Consider the following 21,681-nt stretch of genomic DNA (forward strand, 5'->3'; position numbering starts at 1 on the left):
CTGCAGTATCTGTCTCCACATGGCTGCTACATGAGTTGGCAGAAATGGCTTGTTACGAGAAAAATAGCAGTTCTTAATGTATGCAACAAGTCCCAGGTTAAAACTTCTGGTTTATGCCATGTACAGATCTCTTTATAAAGAAACCTATTTCTTTCCATCTATATGAAACAGACTTTTAAAAAGATTTTTCTTCTGACAGTTTTTGGTTTTGTGTGAAAGTTTAATAGTCTTAAGTCATAAAGACAACAGTATAAAGAATTCTTGGTAAAGGTTCTATCTTTTTAAACACAAAGTCTAGGGGTACAGTCAAAGAAAGCTCTGCCGTCACCTTGATAGGACACAGGGTTGTTTAAAGTGCAATTTAATAGCAAATTTAAGACATCCATTTCTTTTCCCGCAGCTGTCACTTATGCTTTCAACAGCACTGGTACCACTCCACTCCGAGACCAGGTTCTGCTCAAGTGCCAGATCTCCGTGGCTGAGTGTTCTTCGTTGGTATTTTCATTGCAGTAAAGCTGTAAGAGCCAGAGGCAAGTCAGTGAGATTGAGATGGCTCGTGAGATCATCATGGGAAGAATGAATCATCTGCCTTGGAAATATAAATGTTTATGATCACTGCTTCTATTCTGCACATATATCCTTGAGACACACAACTTTTACAAGGGTGTTGGTATTTATATAATTCCATAAATTTAGACAGTGCATTACAAACACAATATGCAGTTGTAGTTATAAATAGCAGAGCAGCAGGATAGAATTTTCAACTACTTCTTGTTTCCTATACTCCACAAATGAGATGTGTGGCACAAGTTAAGGAACTACAGAAAAGAAAATATAGCTATTAGGCAATAAAAAAGCCCCATGTGAGTATCCTTCTTTCAGGTGGTGGAATGGAAGGCTAGACTTCTAGCAAAGAAAAAGAAAATAAAGCCAGTCCCTGAGAGTTAACTGCAACATTTAACCATGACTAAAAGACAAAGTGCAGATTCTAAAGTGGAGGTTTCGAGAATAGATTATTTTTGTGGAGTGTTTTCAGTGTCAATGGGACAAACTAATACCTGCCCTTGATAAGAAGCATTCTGACAAACAAACGCACAATATAATCAAAAGACTAAATTTAGTTTCTAAACCTTGGCTGATGCTTCTTTTTTAGTGCTCACAACACTACGGATGTATGCACAAACCTATGAAGAAAATCAATTGCTGGGTGCTGTAGGAGCATCGTAACAACATACCAAGGCATTCTTCCAGAAGGCCAACTAATAAATTCCCAATGTATATGCAAAAGGTAACCAGTAACTCTTGGTAAAGCTTTCTAAACTTTGATAATTATATTGAGGGTTTGCTTCAGGAGTTAACTTGTCAGGCAATAACTGTAACAGAAGTTAAAGCTCAGTATTGGACACCTGAGCTCAACCAGCAACCCAGCACTGATGCAAGTTGTTGTTTGGGTTTTTTTTAATAAATAAATAAAACCTGCACCCTCATTTAAATTCCTCTGCTCAATTAGCAACTTAATTCAGGGACAAGCAGTACTTTTTCAGCTAGGTCAATTATATCTTCCATATTTTACACTAGCTATTTTAGATTTATATTAGATGTATCTTATGACAGCTGAAGTGAAACAATGTGTGCACTGAATTACTATTTTCAAACTACACTGAAATACTTCTGGACACTCAATATACTCTACACACACCAGTCCATAACTTCACATGAAGAAAATCCATCCTACTTGGCTCTGGGGCTGGACTCACACACATTTCATAAGAAGACACTTGGAACTCTGAAGCTCTAGAGCAGGGATCTGCATCTGCTCTAGGGAAGGTCATACTTTGTGCCACTGATGCCTTTGTGCCATGTGGAAATGGAATTACTTGACATGTTTTCCAAAGAAATGGCCACCTAGGGCAGAACAGATCAGTAAAGTGGTTTTAACAGTTCTCAGTATGTACTTTAATGACTTTGTTACACTGATGACTTTCAAAAAGCATCAGTTGGGTAGAAAATGTGAGCCTTTACTGTCCATAACAGACATCCTCTATGGTGCTCCTTCACACTGAATTGATGGGGTTTCCCACGTGTCCTCATCTGCCAGCTGAGCCATCTGTGAAGTCTGATCCACAGGTTCTTTCTCACCCTGGGCTATTAATAATGCATCTTCTTGTCCTCCTTCTAACTGAAGGTCAGAGCTACAAGAACAATTAGATTCATCAGGTTTTTCCATAGAAGGCTCTGCTTTAGCTGTAGAAGACTGTTCTGTTTCTGCTTCAGCCTGTGGTTCTGTTTTAAAATGAAGTCCAAACATGTTATTTCTGATGAGGTATCGAACACACTGCAAAATCACATTCCTTTCATGTCGGATGTCCTGGGCCAGTAACTGGAAATTAAAAAAAAGAGAAGATGATGCACATTTCCCTCCATTGCTCTGTAGCTGATACAAGCACAGCAACATATATTGATCTACTCAGTAATTTCCAACATCTTTCAAGTTAAACAGGTGGCTCTCTCACACAGGTCCTGGACACAAGGGGCTGGAGACTGCCATACCAGAGGCAATGATGTTCTCATATCATGGACTGTAATACTGGGCCATGCATTCCAGTACATCAGGGTAGTAGGTCTATTATCATTTTTTACACTTTCTGAGTTATACTGTATCTACAATTTAATAACCCATGCATTTTTAATTTAAACCCCAAATGAGTAAAAGATAAATAGAAGGAAAGGGCATCTTTCATCAGGTACCAGACCATGGATTTAAACAGCAGTAACTGGTCTGGGCTATAATACATACACCAACCTAATTCTAGTAGCTTAATCAATGTGCTAGAGGCCTTCCTTATTGACTTTAACTTAATTGAGGTTCACTTTGGTAGTAGGAAAAAGAAACCTATCAGCCAGAGGAGCTGCATGAACCTTTTTCATTGCAAGTGTCAGCAGAACTGGTAGCATGAGCAAACACAATCTGACCCAAGAGGCTAAACCTGTAACTACCTGATCATTTACAGGAGAGCTGTATTACACACTGCAGGAGATCTGGCTACGTTTTGCTTGTAATGTCACCAGGAAGTTTTTTTGTTGTTATAAGTTTCAACAGTAGTTTAACCAGCCACTTTTAAGTCTGAATATTTCTACTTAGATCAGTTGCTAAGATATGTTACAAGCAGCTGACACCTAAAATGAGCCTTAAGGAACTTTCTATGTGGACTAGAAGATGTACTTCAGGGCAGACAAGGGACAGCATAGTAATGTTCTCTTTGTTTGACTGGGAGAAGCTGGTGAATTCCCAAATGGCCAAATTAAGGCCCAGCTGGGCTGCAGAGATCACCCTATCAAAAACTGTATCTTTGTATTTCATCTTTTAATGCAGGGATGGGTATCAGTGGAGTGACAGCACACAAGCTTTTGATTTTGTCAGCACAGAGAATGACTAAATACACATTAATGTTTACATGTCTATGATAAGCGTGTTTTAGTAGCGCCCAAGCTCATTGCTTAATGACTGCCAGGAGATACCTGCAGCTATTCTCCTAACTCCTTTTGTTTTTTTTTTAAAGCATCATTTCATTGATACAACAACCTTTTTTAGCATTCTAATGCACTTTCTGGATTTATTCTGTAAAATTTCAATCTTGCTCTCTCTCAAGGTTTTTGTACACTAACGGTTTCTGATGACAGTGGAAGCCTACCTGCAAACCTCAGGCCCTCCTCTGTGATGCACAGCCACAGTACACATTCTTTAAAAACAACTCTGAGCAATTTGAAAAGGCAAAAAAACCTCACTAAAATGCAATTTTAAAAATGGACTACACTGGCAAGCTTCAACTTAGGTTTCCTATGTACTGCCAGCTTCTCTCAGCATGTGGGACTTGATCTGACTTTCTTCCAGAGTCATCACTGCTTTGATCACCAAAAACTTTGAAGAGCAAGTGATAAAGGCAACTGCATGCTTAGGGAGCTACACAAAGGACAAATATTTCCTTTTCAGTCACTAGAACTTTAATTCTTGGCAACAATGGTGCTATGTGTTAAAAAGACTACTGAGGGATTTCTCCCATCATCAGCAGCTCGGGACATACCTTATCAGGTATCTCTTGCTGAAACATCCTGTGCTATTTCAGAGCTCTGATGTCAGTGGCACCCTGCTTTCTCCTGTGTTTTGCCACTGCAAGTTTTCCCTTGATGGAGGAGCTTTATGTCATTTATAGACTCACAAGAGTAGTACTGCTTTTGAGTAATAAATACAATAAAAGCTCCAAGGTTTTGTTAGAGCTTTCTAAAGAAAGACACCAAGCTTTGCTCTTCAAAGTGCTGTCCCTTCCTCAGATTGATCTAAATATGCCTAGAGAAGAAACTCCTTCTGCAAGCAGGCTGCGGCTAAACACCACTCTGTATTTTAAGTCACCAACACACTTCTCAACAAGATCTCTTTGCATGTGCAAAAAGATCTGTGTGCTCCTCCAGCAGAGGAAGGTGTGAAGAGCAAAGCTGGGAACAAAAGGATCAGATCATGGCTGCTGCAATTATTCATTATCAAAACCTATAAATACTGCCACAGGGAAGGTAAGAGACAGGAACAAAGGGCTTGTTCCTTGTGCAGCTCATTTCAGACAAAAGTCAGTTGTTACCTGAATGCATGCCAGGGTATTTCTATTTGTCTATTAAAGCATCTTCAGCTTCTCTAAGTTAAACGCCCACTTTTAAGCCAGGCCCTGTGCTAACAGACTGCTCTAACTTCCTACAGGGAAGAAGAGAAACATTCACAAATAGTTCTACTCTTGCACAGGAGGCATTATTTTAGCCTCTTACCATTTCCAGCAGAGTTGGACGGCGCTTGGGAAGGCGAGGTAATGTTTTCCTGCCCCGCTTATCAGGCCTTCTGGGGGGACGTGCATTTGAATTCGAGCTCCTTAACGTTGTGCCTGAGCATTCTGGGCGATTTTGATTTGGTTTCCGACTCTGAGGAGCAGGAGTAGTTTGAGGTGTATTCCTGAGCACAGCCTGGTTTTTCTCAGCTTTTGTTGCAGTCTTGACAGGGATTTCTTAAAGAAAAAGAACACACTTTCATCTCAAACTTAAAAGCCTCTTCAACATGCTCATATCCCTATGCACTGGCAGTTCATTAGTACTATTCTTGCTCACACAACCTGACATGAAGATGTTCAGTGTTTACTTGGAGGAAGGGAGGGTTTTGTTTAGCTTGGGTTTTCTTTTTGAATACAAAGAATAATCTATAAACATTCACAGAAAGGAAAACAAGGTATTTTTGTGCTGTAGAAAACAATTCTACAGCACAAAAACAAAAATAAAAGTAATTGAGAATTTCAAACCTCTGCCTTCTTATTGCTTAAGAAGTACATTGCTTCACATTATAGTTTGCTGCAAATTTGGCTGCTCAGAAAATCATGATAAAGTTAGGGCAGAGGATACGCAGGCTCAATTCACTGTCTGCTAGATGCTCTCTAACTTTGGGTAGGCCACCCACGGCAAGTAAGACATAGTAAATATTCAGAAAAACAAGCAGCAGCAGCAATTCCTCACCACACACTGATGCATACACTTGAGAGAAGCACAAAATCCAAGTAACAGAGACTTCAAGTCCTACTGCAACACCCAGCAGCCATCTATGGAAAAATCCCTTAAGGATGTCGAAATTAGTTCATGGATTGACAATAACAGCTTTTTCCTGGTACTATTCAAACATGATTTGAAGTAAGACTGAAAACAGGTTCCTTATTTTCCCCCAACTAGGAGAGAAAAGGCTTGGGAAATCTGATGACACACAACTTAATCAAAGACATTTTATGCCTCCTTTCTCAACCCAGGACATGCTGCTGAGAAAAGGACAGCAAAAACAGCCACAGTCCTGCTAGTAGTCCCTGTCACTGCAGTGTGACACAGGGAAGAAGGGGAGAGGAGAAGGGCAGAAGTTGTTTCTACACACCTTCGGGCTCGCTGTCGGATGCGCTGCCATAGTTGACCGACAGTGCACTAAGGGCAGAGGTCACCTGCCTGGGGACAACCATCGTTCCCAGTCTGCCATCTTCCTCAGCTGCCTCATCCTTGTCAGATTCTGCAGGCAAAGAAAAGGCAAGAGGGATTTTTCCCATCAATCCTGCCAACAAGCCAGCCTTGCCACCATATCCCCAGCTCAGCACCACACACACCTGATGTTGGGCACCATTGCTCAATGCTGGACTGATGGAAAACCCCCCCACTTGTCTACCCTCTACAGATAAGTGGTGACAAACTGGTGCCTCCACTGTTTATAGTCCTGCCAGCAAAGCCACTGAAACAAAAAGTTTCCTGAACACAAGCTTGAGCTTTCTGCTTCCTTCTTTGCATACAATATATATACAAATATAATTAAAAGTTTTGTTATCAAGTGTAGGTAAAGAGAAAGAGGATTTCATAATATGTTTTGAAGTCTTGCTGGATTTAGTTCTGAGATGGAGGAGAAGAATTTAGAAGCCAATCAGGGGGAATTAAAAAAAAAAAAGAGAATTAAAAAGATGCATCTATACAGCAAAATCATTGATTTGGGCGGTATTTTTTTATTCTACTTAGTTATATTGTGTTTGTCATTATTTGTTCTGGCTATATTTCTCAATTGTATAAAAAGTTGCAACTAGCTTTAATATTGTGTAATAAGAGAGTACCACATTCCTTTTCTACCTACTATAACAGAGGTCACTAGCTGTACTTTGGCATAATTAGACCTTTTATCATTAAGTAAAACAGATGCTACAGGGAAATATAGATATATTTAAGCATACTTAAGTTTCCCAACACTCAAAGATAATTGGAATAAATAAATTGCATAGGTATGTTGAGTTCTTCTCACTAATTGAAGATTATGTTTTCAAGAGGAAAAATGCAGCATGAGACTATCTTTCCAGGGAATCTATTCTACCCTTGTTACTAAAAATAACCAGAGTGTAAACCAGCTTACATGTCATATTCTAGGAGTACTGCATCACTGCTGACTATATTATAAATAGTTAGATCTGAAGGATTTATATTGCTGCCAGCATGAGGAAACAAGACATGCTCATGAAAAAAAAAAAACAAAAACAAAACCAAAAAAAAAACCCAAACCAAACCCCAAAAAAACAAGCAGGAATACTTCAGAGAACACACACATATGGAAAATATCAAGGGTAATAATACAGCAAAGAACAGAATTAAAATACCAACATTTTAAGTAATTTCACTTAACTCGTACAAGGAAATCCATTTGTTTTCACTTTCTAAATACTGTTTGTTTCAAAACCACAAATGGATATTTAACAGACTTTTAAAATAATTTCGCTGTTGAAATACTTCAGTCTTTGGTATCATAAATATTTTCTTATCTCACATTTTAATTTAGCAACCTAAGTTGGTTCTGCAATGGCCTTTAGACTATTGTACAATATTTACATCAGAACATGTAACGCTGCACACAAATTTCATGTCATACTTCCAAAATGATGACTAGCAAGCACGAAGTCTCAGCATCTAAACTTAAAACAACTGTTTAAAATACAACTTCTTCAAGTTCCTTCATCTTACCGACATCTCCATTTGCCAGGAGACCAAGAGGGTCCATGTCTTTCTCATATGCTTGGTCTGCCAAAGCATTTTGCTTTTCCTGTTCCTTTTCACATGTGCTGTTTTCTGGTCCATTGGCTTCATTTTGAGGTCTAGGTCCATGATAATCACCACCATTTTTCTTAAATTTCTTCCAGAATGGGCGCCATTGTCTTCTCCTGTGTCTTCGTTGATGCCCAAGAGCCTCTCCATTTTCTGGAGGTTTCCACATCCCCTTCATTTTGCTGGAGAATAGAAACAGAAAGCTCATACAGATGATAAGCCATGACAATAAAAACAACTGATGTAACCAAAAAGCTCAGGCCCTTGTTTAAGGTTCAGCAACACAGAATGATGCCAGAACTTACACCAGTTCAGATACACACAAGGTGACAGACCATAAAATCAGTCACACCTCATCTCAGGCAGGGCAATGGGTCAAAGCAAGAACTGAATGAACAGTTTGAAGCTCATGACTTTTAGTTTTTAGTTTTCAACAAGGCCAAGGGTACAAGGGTAAGAAAGTTCCTCAATAACCTGCAGTGTGAGGATGTGGCATTTTAATTTCAGATAAAGTCAACAAATACTCTCTTAACTTAAGCATTAAAGTCATTCAAACCAGTGGCAACATGAAGTTAAAAGGAAAGCATCTACTAGAAACATTCTTTCACTGCTGAAGTCTTTTTTTCTTAGTTAAGAGTTCTGAGAAGTATCTTGCTGCACCAAATCCATTCAGCCATCTGACACCATCAGCTGCAATGACTACCTACTCCCGCCTCCAACCAACATGCCATTCATCTTTTCCATTCCAAGGAAAAGAAATAAAAGAAATGTCCATTAAAATAATGCATTTTTCAAAACTTGAAACAAAACAAGTCCTGAAGTACAGGAAGAGCACAGCATGCTGGTTCCACTTATCTTTCACAGCTCTGTTATCTTCCAGGTTATCCTATAAACACATGTTGATAGGAATATACCTGGAAAGCTTAACAAACTCTGGTTGAATTCTATAGATACAAGAATAAATGTGACCCAGAGAGAAAAGCAAATATGGAAGGGACAGTTGAAGCTTCCTGGAAATATTTATTTCCAAGGAACAGAAACTTAATTCAGCAAAACAGGACTGTAACTAATCATCAGTACATTACAACAGCAAAAACTATACAAGATCTCCTGTTCTGAATGAGCCCCATGGTTGGTTCTGATCAGTCCTCCCTGTCTCAGCCTCACAGAATGGCTGAGATCCTATCATCTCTCATGTGGGATGCTATGTTTATGTCTCGCATTGCTAAAATCTCACAGCAAGGAGCTAATATTTCATGACAAAGGACTTCTATTTGTTTGTCTTAATTCTGAGGTCTAAACAAGTCATTTAGTACCCCATCCTTCTTGAGTTACAAGAAACAGCATATAATTAATTACACTTTATTCACCTCTTCCACCTATGCAATCTTTCTAGGCCTCCATCACACAGTCATTTCAAGCCACCCACTACTTTGTTTGTTCAGAAATTTTTCCATTACCAGCATTCCTCTCTTCCATGTTTTTCTGGCTTCATCAAGTCCTTTAGAAGAGAACAGGGCCTGTCATAGCACTCAGGATGACTTTATATCACAACAAAACATTTTTAATTTCATTCTCAATTTCATTTTTCGACAGTGTCTAACACTGATTGCTCATCCCTGACGGCATCACCCACGACAGTGTTCCTGTGGCACAAGTGGCAAACCACTGCCTTCCTGTGCATCAGTCCCTCACCCACAAAAGAAGGCTAATATTATCTCCTATGATTCAACTCCAAGAAGAAAGAAAACTGCATTTCTCAATTTGTACAACCATGCTCTAAATTCAACATGTTGTACAACCTAGAAGATATTGAGCAAATACAGGCTTAATTAAAGCTGTTGTCCTTGACCAAGAGTTAAAAACTACTTTCTAAATTCTTTGAGACCTCAAACATCCAGAAAGCAACCCCAAGGTCAAAAACAGGTGCCAACAGACATCAGCCTGGTATCTGCCTTCTGCCATTCCCTTGGAAGACATCCTGCTCTTCACTCTCCATTCAGAGGGCATGGAGAGCTGTGCATTATTATTCAAGTGTTGTGAGACAGACAGGCTTCCAAAGCGCTCCTTCTGCATCTCTCATCAGGGATGCTGAGACAGAGGAGTTGCAAAGCACTTTCAACAACCACAAATGGAAAGCACAATGGAAGTGTTAAGCATCTAATCCTTTCTAAATCTTACTTAGCTATTTGTTTTAATAGTACAGCTTGCAGGGAACAGGCTGTATTCTATTTTTTCCTCACACATCAGTAAATTTGCCAGATAAGTACCAATTCCAGAATCTTTACTGCTGATATACAAAGCAGAAACAACAGATTATGGACAGTTCACCCAGTCTAGAGTGCTAAGGGGAGGGAGGGAAGAAGAAGAGGTTTCTAGAATGAACTAGAATAAAAAGTTGCTATGCAGAAGTAAAGAACCTGCAATTTTGAGGGCTTTTTTTTCCAAACAGTTTTCCAGATATAAACCTACTAATAAATGTAACAGCATGGAATTGCTGATGGAAATTTAAGGCTTACTTGATGCATCTGCCTCACAGTCACAAAAGTTAGCAAATAAAACCTGTAGTTTGTTACTGTGACAAAGAAATGTCATAATATATATACACATATATATACAATATATATGTTTGCAACTTTAGTTTCAATGCCTAGGTTTGGTTCCTTGGGTGCAAAGCACTCCTGCAACTTTATATCCTTTAAAGGGAGTTTTACTTCAGTCTTCTATAAACCTTTCCTTTCAGTCATGAAAGGCAACTGGTTGAGTGGGGGCAGGCAAGCGCTGGATGTTCTAAAGAACATGCTGCAACAAGGTAATTTGCACTGTCCACATTTAATAAATTACACTAACTTATTCTGCACTCACTCAACCATTTTACTATGGTGCAAGTTTTGTTTTGTTTGCTCTCATCCCCTACACAAAAGCTAGGCAAACCCCAGCTGCACTTCCATGCATCAGAAAACGGCATTTAGCAAAAGCCCCTTAGGACCAAGCCTGTTCCTGCCTTCCAGCTCAGTCATACTAGTTTAAACAAATGATATTTTAAGAGTGTAGCTCATTATAACATCTTTTTTAAAAAAAACAATCTTCCCACAGATCCTAAAGCAGAGCTAATGAAGTTAGCTGGTTCCACCTAACTATGAAAGTGAGAGAGAAGAACGAAACCATGCTGGAAAATAATTTATAAGGCAATGAACAGATAGAAATCCAAGATGAGTAAACACTAGCTCAGTACAATAGTAGCAGATAGATTAAACTTTATTTTCATATAGTTTTCGTTATAACTTATGTAGTGCTGCTTCTTTTTTCTACCCTCCATCATTTTTATCTTTTTCCCCTCTTAACTTGACTACTGATTTAAAAACAGAAAGGAGAAAAGGTAAGAATAAAACCTCTGTTGGCCATTTTCAGTTAATAAAGTATTAAATCATTTGGAATCATTATGTTGCATGACTTTTGTCCCCATTACTACTTCAGAGACCAATGTTATGCTGATCTAATGAATGGCCACCAGAAAAGTGGTTTTCTCAAACAAGCCAGGATACCAGATTTTTAATGTAGTTATTGTTTCATTTAACTAAAGTGGACTTTGGAGCACCATGAAGTAAACAAAAGAATATTACATCAGCAGTTTGCCAAATGGCCAATCCTCTCTTAAAGGGCAGCCAGATTCTGAATATAGTGGAAGCAGCAACTTCTGGGAGACCACAGTAAGAGAGCATACTTTTGAACTCAGTGGGAGGAAAGCAACAGGCTTGGTTCAAAACACTTACCCAAACTGCTGGGTAGTCAGCACTTCTCCCCTTTCCTCCTTCTGTGTCTGCATTTCCTTCTTCCTTTCAATGTTTGCCAAAGTAGGAAAATTTCTAGAAGAAAAAAATAGTTTCAACTGGCACTTAAAGGATTCACTGTAGTTTCTCAATTCCCCCTTTACCAAATCAGCTTCCTCTATAAACATTACAGATTTTAAGAAAGTTTCAAGGAAGTTCAACTGACTGCTTCTTTCTTAAAAAGGCATTAGTGAGGAAAAGAAACATGAGTACATTTAGACTTACATATCCAGATGCAATGAATAAAACAAAAACAAAATTCAAAAACTAAAAATCTATCACATTAGCATTCTTAGATTTACCATACCACCAAACAACATGGTACAGACACAGTTTGTTTATAGTCATGGACACTCCTTTTTCCCTAGCACGTAACAGCATGATTTAGTCCTCCTATATTATTTTATGGAGCTTCAATTGGATTATTTGAATGACATGTTTTTAGCAAACTAACTGATCAGTTCTTGTAAACTTAAAAAAATTAAAGGTTATATGAAGAGCTTCTGGGTGCACAAGATTCCTTAATGTAACAGAGAAAAGCACAGAAATTCCTTCTTGAGTCATATTTAGCATTGTGCTTGCACACTGACCAAGTTCACCAGAATTACTGCCCCTTTTTAATTCCAGGTTCAAGAAAAATTGCCAAATCATGCAGATGAAAAGAAATCTACTGTTACAATCATCTCCCAAACCATCGCATCTCTTCAATTCCCCACCTCCCTTAACATACTTCCATCCAGACAAATGCCTCGCTGGTTCTAACACGCAGAGCCTGGGCAGCACGCTTTTTACCATCAAAGCCCAGAAATGGCTACACTCCTTGCTCTGTAAACATCAGTTAACTCAATGTCAATGCTTTGAGATAAAGGTAGTAAATGAGAAACCCATGCACATGCTCCCCCATCTTCTGGATAGAAACATGAAGAATAAATACTTTATGCCTATTAAAATGGAGTAAAGAGAAACATAGAACAGCTTCTCACTAAAAATAGCTATCAAAAAAGACATGTATCTTTCTTTAAATATTTAATCTTATCACATGCATTTTCCCCATATTACAGAATGAATGCTAAGTGTCACATTGATTCAAGACAGCTTCAACCACATACCAAGGGAAAAAGAGAAACATTTTCTACAAGACAAATCTAAACATACTACAGAACTTGTCTCCTTTAAGAGGATTTGAACATGAGCTGTCAACATCTATTTTCTTTGGATTTCTCCCAGAAATCTGCCATACAGCTCAAGTGAGCACAGGGATGTGATGTTTTACCTCTGCTCCTCCCTGTTAGTTAGATTTATTCATCCATGTTACAACACTCTCAGCACCTAGCAAATGTGCAATGAACTCTTTAATCTCAAAAGCTTTGCACTGACAAAGACCCCTATGCCCTGCAGTTTTAGGAGAAGGTGCTTTCCTTCAAACACAAAGGCTCCCAGGAGGACAGCAAGCCATAAAACAAGTAGTTATGCTGAAAACATCCCCAGGCTTATTGTAGAGATTGCAGGGGGGGAGGGTGTTTTGAATATACAGGAAGACCCTAAATACTAGAGCAAAGGACTCTTCAAATGCTCCAGCACTTATGCTGATTAAGGACATATTCAGACATGCTCTCTCAACATGATTTGAGACATGAATGCCTCCCACTTTCATTCCTGTGCGTTACCACTCCCTCCATGAGCCACCGTAATGGACTGCACCAAGGCTCTCAGTTCCATTTAACTTCCAAGACTGACAGATTTCTCCTAAACCACCCTTCCAGCTGACACAGGCAGTAACTGACAGCTGGCAAGAGCTCAAGTCACAAGTCCCAGTATGCCTGCAGAAGCACATCTGAAGGCATCTGTAGTAGCTGTGTTTATTTTCTCCAGCTCTTCTCAAATGTTAAATGGCATTTTACTCACTGCCTTTACCTCATGTCTTTCCTGACTGAGCCACTCCACATAAAAGGTGATACGCTTAAATCCCAAGAGCTGACTTGGGTTTGCACCCTTCTAAGATGGCAAGCCTTCCACCTCTCCTAAGAAAATGATGTTCCTAAAATGTTACCTACAAACACTACTGAAGCAGAAGTACCCCAGCACTTACGCCTTCCAAACAACTTGTCATAGCTTGAATAGAAACAGCTTCATCAGTCCCCACAGGGCTTTATAAACCTAAGCAACATACTGCAAAAGGGAGAGTTAAACTAGGATGTGATAGTCTGGCACAGCAGACTTCATGAAGCCAGTACAGCCTGAGAAGGCAGCCCTCTTTCATAGCAGTTGCAGCTCCCAACAGTACAAACTTCTACAGTCCAAAGTTTTTCAAAATAAATCGATACTATCAGACAATTGCTTTTCAGGCTAAAATGAGTATATTAAATATATCCCAACAAAATGAGACATGAAGGGAAAGGATACCCTAAAGCTTCTAGAGACAGGGAACAGTGACACTGAGCATAATCAATAACACATGTGTCTTAGTGAATAGATTTTTTTTTTTAATAAATGAGCACACTAGCCACAGCCATGCATTTTTTTACAGGCTAGCATACTTCATCTTGCTCTCATAAACATTGAAGTAAAGTAGCTCTTAGTGAGTGAAGAAACAGAGCTTTGCAAACTTCTAACAGAAAAGAGACCTGTTTCTATAGCAGTTTATACAATGAATTCCTGAGTCAAGAGTTATACAAGTTCATCATTTTAATAGGAACAGCACTATGAGCAAAATGCCTCAAAAATTTCTTGAGCTGGTCTTAATTGCATATACACAGCCAACAGCAAAGGAGACATGATAGCCCAAAGGGAACAAAAATGACCCAACAGAGCTGATAAAATCTTGGCTTAACTTTCCTACATCTGATTTAACCATATGTTAGCTGAGGTAGTTTCATTGCTAATCTATCCCAAAAGATCAGAGTAAACTTTATTGTATCTATGTTTACCTTGACCTGCTGGCACATCCCTTCTACTTTGCTTTGTCTTCTCTCCTTTACCAAGTCACAAGAATTATTTTCCATCTGCTATTCTTCACTACTATTAACACAACACCAGGGAGGATTCCCATCTACTCTAGGATTATCATTATGCAACTAGAAAACCACAAATTAATTAAAAGTGGTGTGCTTAACAGTACTGGACTTCAAGCACCTAGCACATGCTCAGCCTGTGAGATGTATTGCAAGGAAATAAAACGGACAATTCCTATCTGAACAAACCAATGCCAAGAAAATAAAGAAAGCGGGCCAGAAAGGGGATAATTTACAACACACAACCTCAAGAAAACCCCCCAATGTTATATTAGAAGCTAAGCAAAAATAAATTTAATGATTCCCTTTAAGGCTAAAGCAGCCTTGCCACATTCTTACTAATAAGCATTGCTCAAGAAATGTTGGTGAGAAACAGATGGGCTGGCAGGACCCAGATCTCACTTGTGGAGTAGGGAAGACAGCAATACCTCATTCTGACACATTAAGAAAATGCATTGCAGATAATTCTCTTTAAGCTCATGTTAAAGAAAAAATATGCTGAAGACAGCACATTTCTCAACACTTGGAAGGGACAGGACAAATCAAAACAAGAAAAGCTGATGTCAGACTTCACAACCATCTGTCTGCAAAACATAGGGAAACCCTGAGATCCCATGGAACTTCAACTTAATTAGATTTCTTGGCTCAGCAGGTTCAACAGGAAAACAGCATTCCAATCCAGCATGCTTCATCCAGACATACTCTTTACCAGCTCTCCTCCTCCTCTTTCCTCTGTGAGAGTAAGGCTACATTTTAAACACAAGCTCTTTCTTGAAGATTTTAAGCAGGATACACAACTGAGCAACACAGCAGCTAATTAAAAAGAAAAATCTCAACTCTGCAAGTAATTATTTATAATGGCTGAAAGAACAATCAAGACAGGATGCAGCATGGAAACACATATTAAATCACTGCAACCTAATTAGGAACAAACTATTAATGACCTAAAAAGATTCATTCTTAGCTCTGATTGGAACTTCTAGAAAGAAAAAGGTTTTTTCCTGTCACCATAAACCAAAACTGCTTAATAACTAAGACTCCCTCTGGTGTCCCTTTTTTCTGTACAATGCAGTGTTTACTGTGAATCAACAGCAGATCTTCAGTACTAAACTGACGCTTTGCTGGTGACCCAATTAATGCTGCACAAAAGTTCCAGCTGGCTTTCTCTCTCTGCCTGCCTCCCACCCCCTTTTTTTTAATTAAAAAAAGAAGGATGCTCATAGAGCTTCTTCACTGTACAAAGAGTAACAAAAGCCACCCAGGTAGTCATTCTACACCCATCCATCACAGCTAAATACGATGCCCACAGAAGGCCTGAAGTACCAAGATAAGGCACTACTCCATCTAGTGGCCTTGGCTCAGACACTCCTAATCCCATTCCCTCTTTTCTGGTTGGTGGCTGTGACCAGGAGACTTCATGTCCTTTGATTTTACGGTGCCGCAGAGAGCAAAGTCTTTCAGCAATGCTGTATCACAGCCTAATCATATTCACCTATAGAACCAACACGAGATCCTTCAGCACCTCAGCATCACCCTTACAATTAATTGCAGATAAAGGCTGATGTGATTTGCAGCACCCACTCCACACAAAAATTATCTATAATTTTAAGTTCCATTCCCACTTCCCTAATGTTCCAGTAGAGCACATACTGACATATACACCTTAAACACCATTTCAACACTTAAAACCTCAGCATCAGTTGCTAGACAGGAACTCTCCTCAGTACTTCCCAAAGCAGAGAAGTGTATAAATAGTTGAAAATGAGTAGCAAAGACTCTCTCAGAGACTGGCTATGAATATGGATCGTCTTCCTTGAGGTCACCATTAGAAAATCAGGTCATAAAAAAAAAAAAAAACACATCACAACAGGAATATATAAATAAAAACCAAGCATCTTTTGAATAAAAGGAAACCATGGAAGGAAAACTAATCTAGCACCAAAACTTGCCTAATCTAACACCAAACTTATATTTGCACAGATCACAACCAATTTTTGTCCAGTTAATGAAGGCATTTCAAAACTGTTTCTGTATCAAAAAAAGTTTTGTTTTTTTTAAAGAACATATGGATTATTTAGATTTGTAAAAAATGAAAAGCAGGTGCAACAGTTGACTGCTATGATGTGCTGACACAGTGGTAAGATTTCCTTTTGCCTTTTGGAGATTTGATGAAATTTGAGAAAAAGCTGAAACCATGACCAAAGAAAAATTGAAACCTCCAAGAATGAAATTATATGGGGAGAAATTTTGCTTCTCCACACAGGAAAAAATGGGTGGGAGGCAGTTAAAAAATTCTGCAATAAATTCCATTCATTTTTCTTTTTCAACAAAACAGTGTAAAAACGTATTAAGGGAAGTGAAGTTCAAATCAAGAACACATTAGCAATGCCTTCTGACGTGGATGCAAGGTGGATACATCAGTAGGATTCCATCAGACCACTGGGGTTTATTTTCACTAAAAAAAATCCACGTGACTAGTACACTGCCCTAGCTCATCACCACTGATCTCAAAACTAAATTTATATCATTTCCCATTCCGCACATAGGACTCTTGCTCGTGGAAACAGAACACACGCCCTGATCACTTCCAGAACTATATTCTAAATTATCAATATATGTAAGGAAAGCCTGCAGCATCTTTCTCCTGCAGGGAAAATGTGGATTTTAATCCATTGAACTCTGAAGGAAAAAGAAACAAATCTGAGAGATAAATACTTGAATCCCAGTCAAGACAAAAGTTACACTCTGTTACATCACAGGATAAGAAATAGCAAGAAATACTGCTTATAGGAGAATTTTACCTTGCATCCTGCATACAATGCAAGATAGACTGCCTGAGAATGTATCATTCATGGTTTCTGCTCTCTTTCACTAGAAAAGCATCAAGCAACACAGAAAGCCCTTAAAAAATTAGGAAAACTCCCTGGTGTGGTCTACTGGGACAACTTAAGCTGGGGAAATCTGCACACAGTATTACAGTTATAATCAGTACAACAGTTCCAGATTTTTAAACTATTAAAAACCACAGTTCCAGATTTTTAAACTATTAAAAACCACCACACAAACACTCCTGAGCTAAAATGTGATCTGTGATGAGGCTAAAAGGAATGAGACATTCACCTAACCTGGGATACCACATCAAACATCTTGGAAAGCTGCTTCCTTCTCAGCTGATACCTTGCCTTCTATTATAATCTTCTAAATTATTATAATCTCTGAAGCTCACACTCTTCTGGCTCAAGCATTCTGATACAGATCACTGCTGCAGGAGTTTTGCAGGGTCAATGGAACAGCAGAAACAGCAAGTTATGTGCTGCTCCTGACCTTCAGTTGTCATCTCATGCTCCCACAGGGAAAATACAGTAAAATCCACAGGCCACAAGTCTTACCTTTTTCTTTCTTCTCTCCATCTAGCAATCTCTTCTGGACTATCTAATTTTATTCTTTTAGCACCAGGTGCATGTGCCTAAGGAAAAAGTATTTCAGAGGTATTTAAAAGGGGAAGGAAAAACCACAAGTTAAAAAAGAAAACATCATTATGTCAGGTATAGTGGTATCAACACTGCTTTCATCTCCAAAACTGGTGAGACTCTACACAGAGATGATAAAGTGAATCCATTAAGAAAACCCCACAGTATTTAACACATTTTCATTCACAAAATTGCCTTGAAACAAATTTTCCTCAGAGGTGATACATTTTCTTTCCAGATGAGAAAAGAAACCACTGAAGAATAAGAAAAGGGGCTATGGTAAAGATGGCACAGTCTCATATTTCGGGGCCAGAGGGTTACCTACATTCTTCCAGTGTATCTGAACGATCTTCTCATGGGCACTGAAATTGCAACCTTCTTCTGAGCACTGCAAGATAAGAGGGTGAACATAAAACATACAACAGTTTACATAAGTTATAAACAGGCTTTTGAGCACACTTCAAATAAATTCAGTGCCAGTTGCCTGTACAGTTTTTGCACAGGCTGTGTAAGTTACCCTGTTTGCTAACAAAAGTGATTGTAAAAACAGCAAGCAGGAATAAAGTACTTTTAAATTTTATCTGGTTTTAGAATAACCAGTGTAGGCAACATATATGACAACTGAAAAGAAAGCAAAGTTTATCTAAAATAAAGATTTGCAAGACTCCTCAATTTTGATACTTGCAAATTTTCATACTTTTCAATACAGGAAATTTTCAAAATGTTTCTGCACAAAACCTGTACATGCTATAGTGGTGTCAATTAATTAATTCCTATGACTTAGTAATACTTTGCAAGAAAAACAGTTTAAAATGCTCCAGTAATAAAACCAAAAACACAACTTAAGCCTGCCCTATGTATAGCATTCAGAAAAAAATCCCCCACTAACACTTGACTAGCTCTGGAATCTCTTTTCTGTGTCTTCTGTTCAAAGAGTAACTACAGCTAACTGCTTGTCAGGCCGAAATTTAAAAATCCAAGTGTGAATAAAAGAAGCCAAACTTCTTAACCTGTTTATGCTGTGAAATGTGTTCATCATACTTCTCCTGGTTTTTATAGCCACGGTCACAGGTATCACAGTAATGAGAGAAAACTGGCTCTTTTTTTTTTCTGGTCTGAAAAAAAAAAAAAAAGAAATAATCTCAGGATTGCAGTTACAAGATATTCCTGTATTTAGTTATGAAACACTATTTGTATTTTTGTTAATAAAGCAGTTACATGTTTCAAAAGTTTCAAAGACAAGCTAACATAATATGTAAGTTAAGTTTCAATTACTTATCTTCTAAACAGTGCCCTGCACACAGCTCTTCCCACTACCACCTTTCAATCAATTACTGCTTCTGCAAACACACGAGTCTGCTGGCACAGACTTCACAAGGGCTGTGAGATTTAGGCTGAAGCCCTGTGTCTCTCCCCTACCAAGCCAGACCATGACCATTCTACCATGACAGGTACAAGTTCAGAGGGCAGCACAGACCCTGCCTTCTCTCACTACACACATCAGTGTCATCTGGGCTGATCTTGACCATCTAACAGAGCACTAGTGTAATTTAGGCAGTTGGGCATCACCACACTAAATGACATAAACTTGTGTAGGAATTGGTTTACACATATCTTTCAAGAGTTACAGACTGTTACTATTTGCTCTCTTCTAAGGGCAAGCAAGTCCAACAGGATTATGGGATCTCTATAGTGCCTTGGGACAAGTCCCGTAAGACTGACACCATCACAGAATGGTTTTGAGTGGGAAGGGACCTTCCAAGATCATCTGGTTACAATCCCCCCACCAGGGACAATCTCTGACTAGACCAGGCTATTCAAAGCCCCATTCAATATGGCCTTCAGCACTTCCAGGGACAGGCCAGTCACAGCTTCTCTGGGCAATGTGTGCCAGTATCTCATCCTCTTTGTAATAAAAAAAGTCTTCCTTATGTCAAATCTAAATCTACTCTGCTTTAGTTTAAAACCATTACTCCTTGTTCTATCACTGCAGGCTGTACTATGAAGTCTGTCCCTTTCTCCTAAGTTCCCTCCTAAGTTCCCTCAAAGTACTGAAATGATGATGCAGGGTTCTGCTTGAAGCCTTCTCTTCTCCAGGCTGAACAACCCCAGCTCTCAGCTTTCACAGGAGAGGTGCTCCACCCCCTAATCACTTTCGTGGCCTTTTCCCGGATCCATGCCAACACATACATGGCCCTCTTGCACTAGGGACCCCAATCCATACCTTTGGCTTGTTATTTTCTTCCGGACAATGTTTACTAAATGTAGGCACTTGCTTGCCCTGGCGTTTCTGGGAGAAATTACCATTCCCGCCTTAAGAACAGAGAAAAAAAAAAAAAAAAAAAAAGAATGAGCCATTCACAGTTAAAACCCTCCCCACTCCTACCTCGCTGGGCAACAGAGAAGGATCTAGGGAAGAGGTAAGAGAGGGCTGCATGGCCAATATGCTTGGAGGAGAGTCCTGCAGCCCCAAGGGCTCAGGATGGCCCCAAGGGCTCAGGACTGCCCCAGGGGCTCAGGACAGCCCCAAGGGTTCAGGACTGCCCCAGGGGCTCAGGACTGCCCCAAGGGCTCAGGACTGCCCCAAGGGCTCAGGACTGCCCCAAGGGCTCAGGACGGCCCCAAGGGCTCAGGATGGCCCCAAGGGCTCAGGACTGCCCCAGGGGCTCAGGACTGCCCCAGGGGCTCGGGACTGCCCCAGGGGCTCGGGACTGCCCCAAGGGTTCAGGACTGCCCCAGGGGCTCAGGACTGCCCCAAGGGCTCAGGACTGCCCCAAGGGTTCAGGACTGCCCCAAGGGTTCAGGACTGCCCCAGGGGCTCAGGACTGCCCCAGGGGCTCAGGACGGCCCCAGGGGCTCAGGACGGCCCCAAGGGCTCAGGACGGCCCCAAGGGCTCAGGACGGCCCCAAGGGCTCAGGACGGCCCCAGGGGCTCAGGACGGCCCCAGGGGTTCAGGACTGCCCCAAGGGCTCAGGACTGCCCCAAGGGCTCAGGACGGCCCCAAGGGCTCAGGACTGCCCCAGGGGCTCAGGACTGCCCCAAGGGCTCAGGACTGCCCCAAGGGCTCAGGACTGCCCCAAGGGCTCAGGACTGCCCCAGGGACTCAGGACGGCCCCAGGGGCTCAGGACTGCCCCAAGGGCTCAGGACGGCCCCAGGGGCTCAGGACGGCCCCAGGGGCTCAGGACAGCCCCGGAGCCCCTGCCTGCATGGGATGGGAAGGAGCGCACGGACCGAGAGGGTTTCTGCCCTGCCCCTCACCGTGGTGCGGGCCCTGCGGGCGCGCTCCGTAGGCCGGCGGGAACCAGGCGGCGGGCGCGGTGTAGCCGGGAGGGGGAAGGAAGCTCTCGGGCTGCGGGTAGCTCTGAGCCGCCGCGTAGCCCTCGGCGGGCTGGGAGTAGCTGTCGGCGGGAGGGATGCTCTGGGCGGGATCCGAGTAGCTGTCGGCGGGCTGCGAGTAGGACTCGGCGGGCTGGGAGTAGCTCTTGGGCTGCGAGTAGGTGTCGGCGGACGCGTAGGCGCCGTCGGGCGGCGGGTAGGGCACGGGGGCAGCCCAGAAGCTCGTGTCCCAGGAGGGCGGCGGGCAGAAGAAGGGCGGGGGGATGCCCGGCGGAGGCAGCCCCGGCGGGGGCGGCGGGTACCAGGCGAAGGGGTTCATGTCGGGCCCGGAGAGGCCGGCCGGGTGTGCAGACCCCGCTCCGCGACGCTCCCGCACCACCACGTGGGGCCGGCC

General features: G+C 41.0%; 1 protein-coding gene across 1 annotated transcript; it reads right to left on the reverse strand.

The window, feature by feature from the left end:
- Positions 1-333: 333 nt before the first annotated feature.
- Positions 334-21,645, reverse strand: NUFIP1 (nuclear FMR1 interacting protein 1). The gene is made up of 10 exons (XM_021528467.2): positions 21,210-21,645; positions 20,174-20,262; positions 18,960-19,064; positions 18,275-18,337; positions 17,869-17,945; positions 11,412-11,504; positions 7,558-7,820; positions 5,948-6,076; positions 4,813-5,045; positions 334-2,380 (listed from the first exon to the last, which is right to left on the reverse strand). Exons 1-10 carry the CDS (start codon positions 21,604-21,606, stop codon positions 2,042-2,044), a joined length of 1,788 nt encoding a protein of 595 aa, XP_021384142.2. The 5' UTR covers positions 21,607-21,645; the 3' UTR covers positions 334-2,041.
- Positions 21,646-21,681: the final 36 nt, after the last annotated feature.

Source organism: Lonchura striata, chromosome 2 (genome assembly GCF_046129695.1).
Source record: "Lonchura striata isolate bLonStr1 chromosome 2, bLonStr1.mat, whole genome shotgun sequence".
In the NCBI taxonomy this organism is placed as follows: domain Eukaryota; kingdom Metazoa; phylum Chordata; class Aves; order Passeriformes; family Estrildidae; genus Lonchura; species Lonchura striata.

What these genes read in the sequence shown, in the direction of transcription:
- NUFIP1 (XM_021528467.2), bottom strand. Translation starts at nt 21,606, where the DNA reads ATGAACCCCTTCGCCTGGTACCCGCCGCCCCCGCCGGGGCTGCCTCCG. An exon ending in TGGAGAGAAGAAAGAAAAAG is followed by an intron (nt 11,505 to 17,868) that starts GTAAGACTTGTG and finishes TTTTTCTTCTAG; the next exon opens with AAATTTTCCTACTTTGGCAA. An exon ending in GTCCAACTCTGCTGGAAATG is followed by an intron (nt 2,381 to 4,812) that starts GTAAGAGGCTAA and finishes TTTAATTTCCAG; the next exon opens with TTACTGGCCCAGGACATCCG.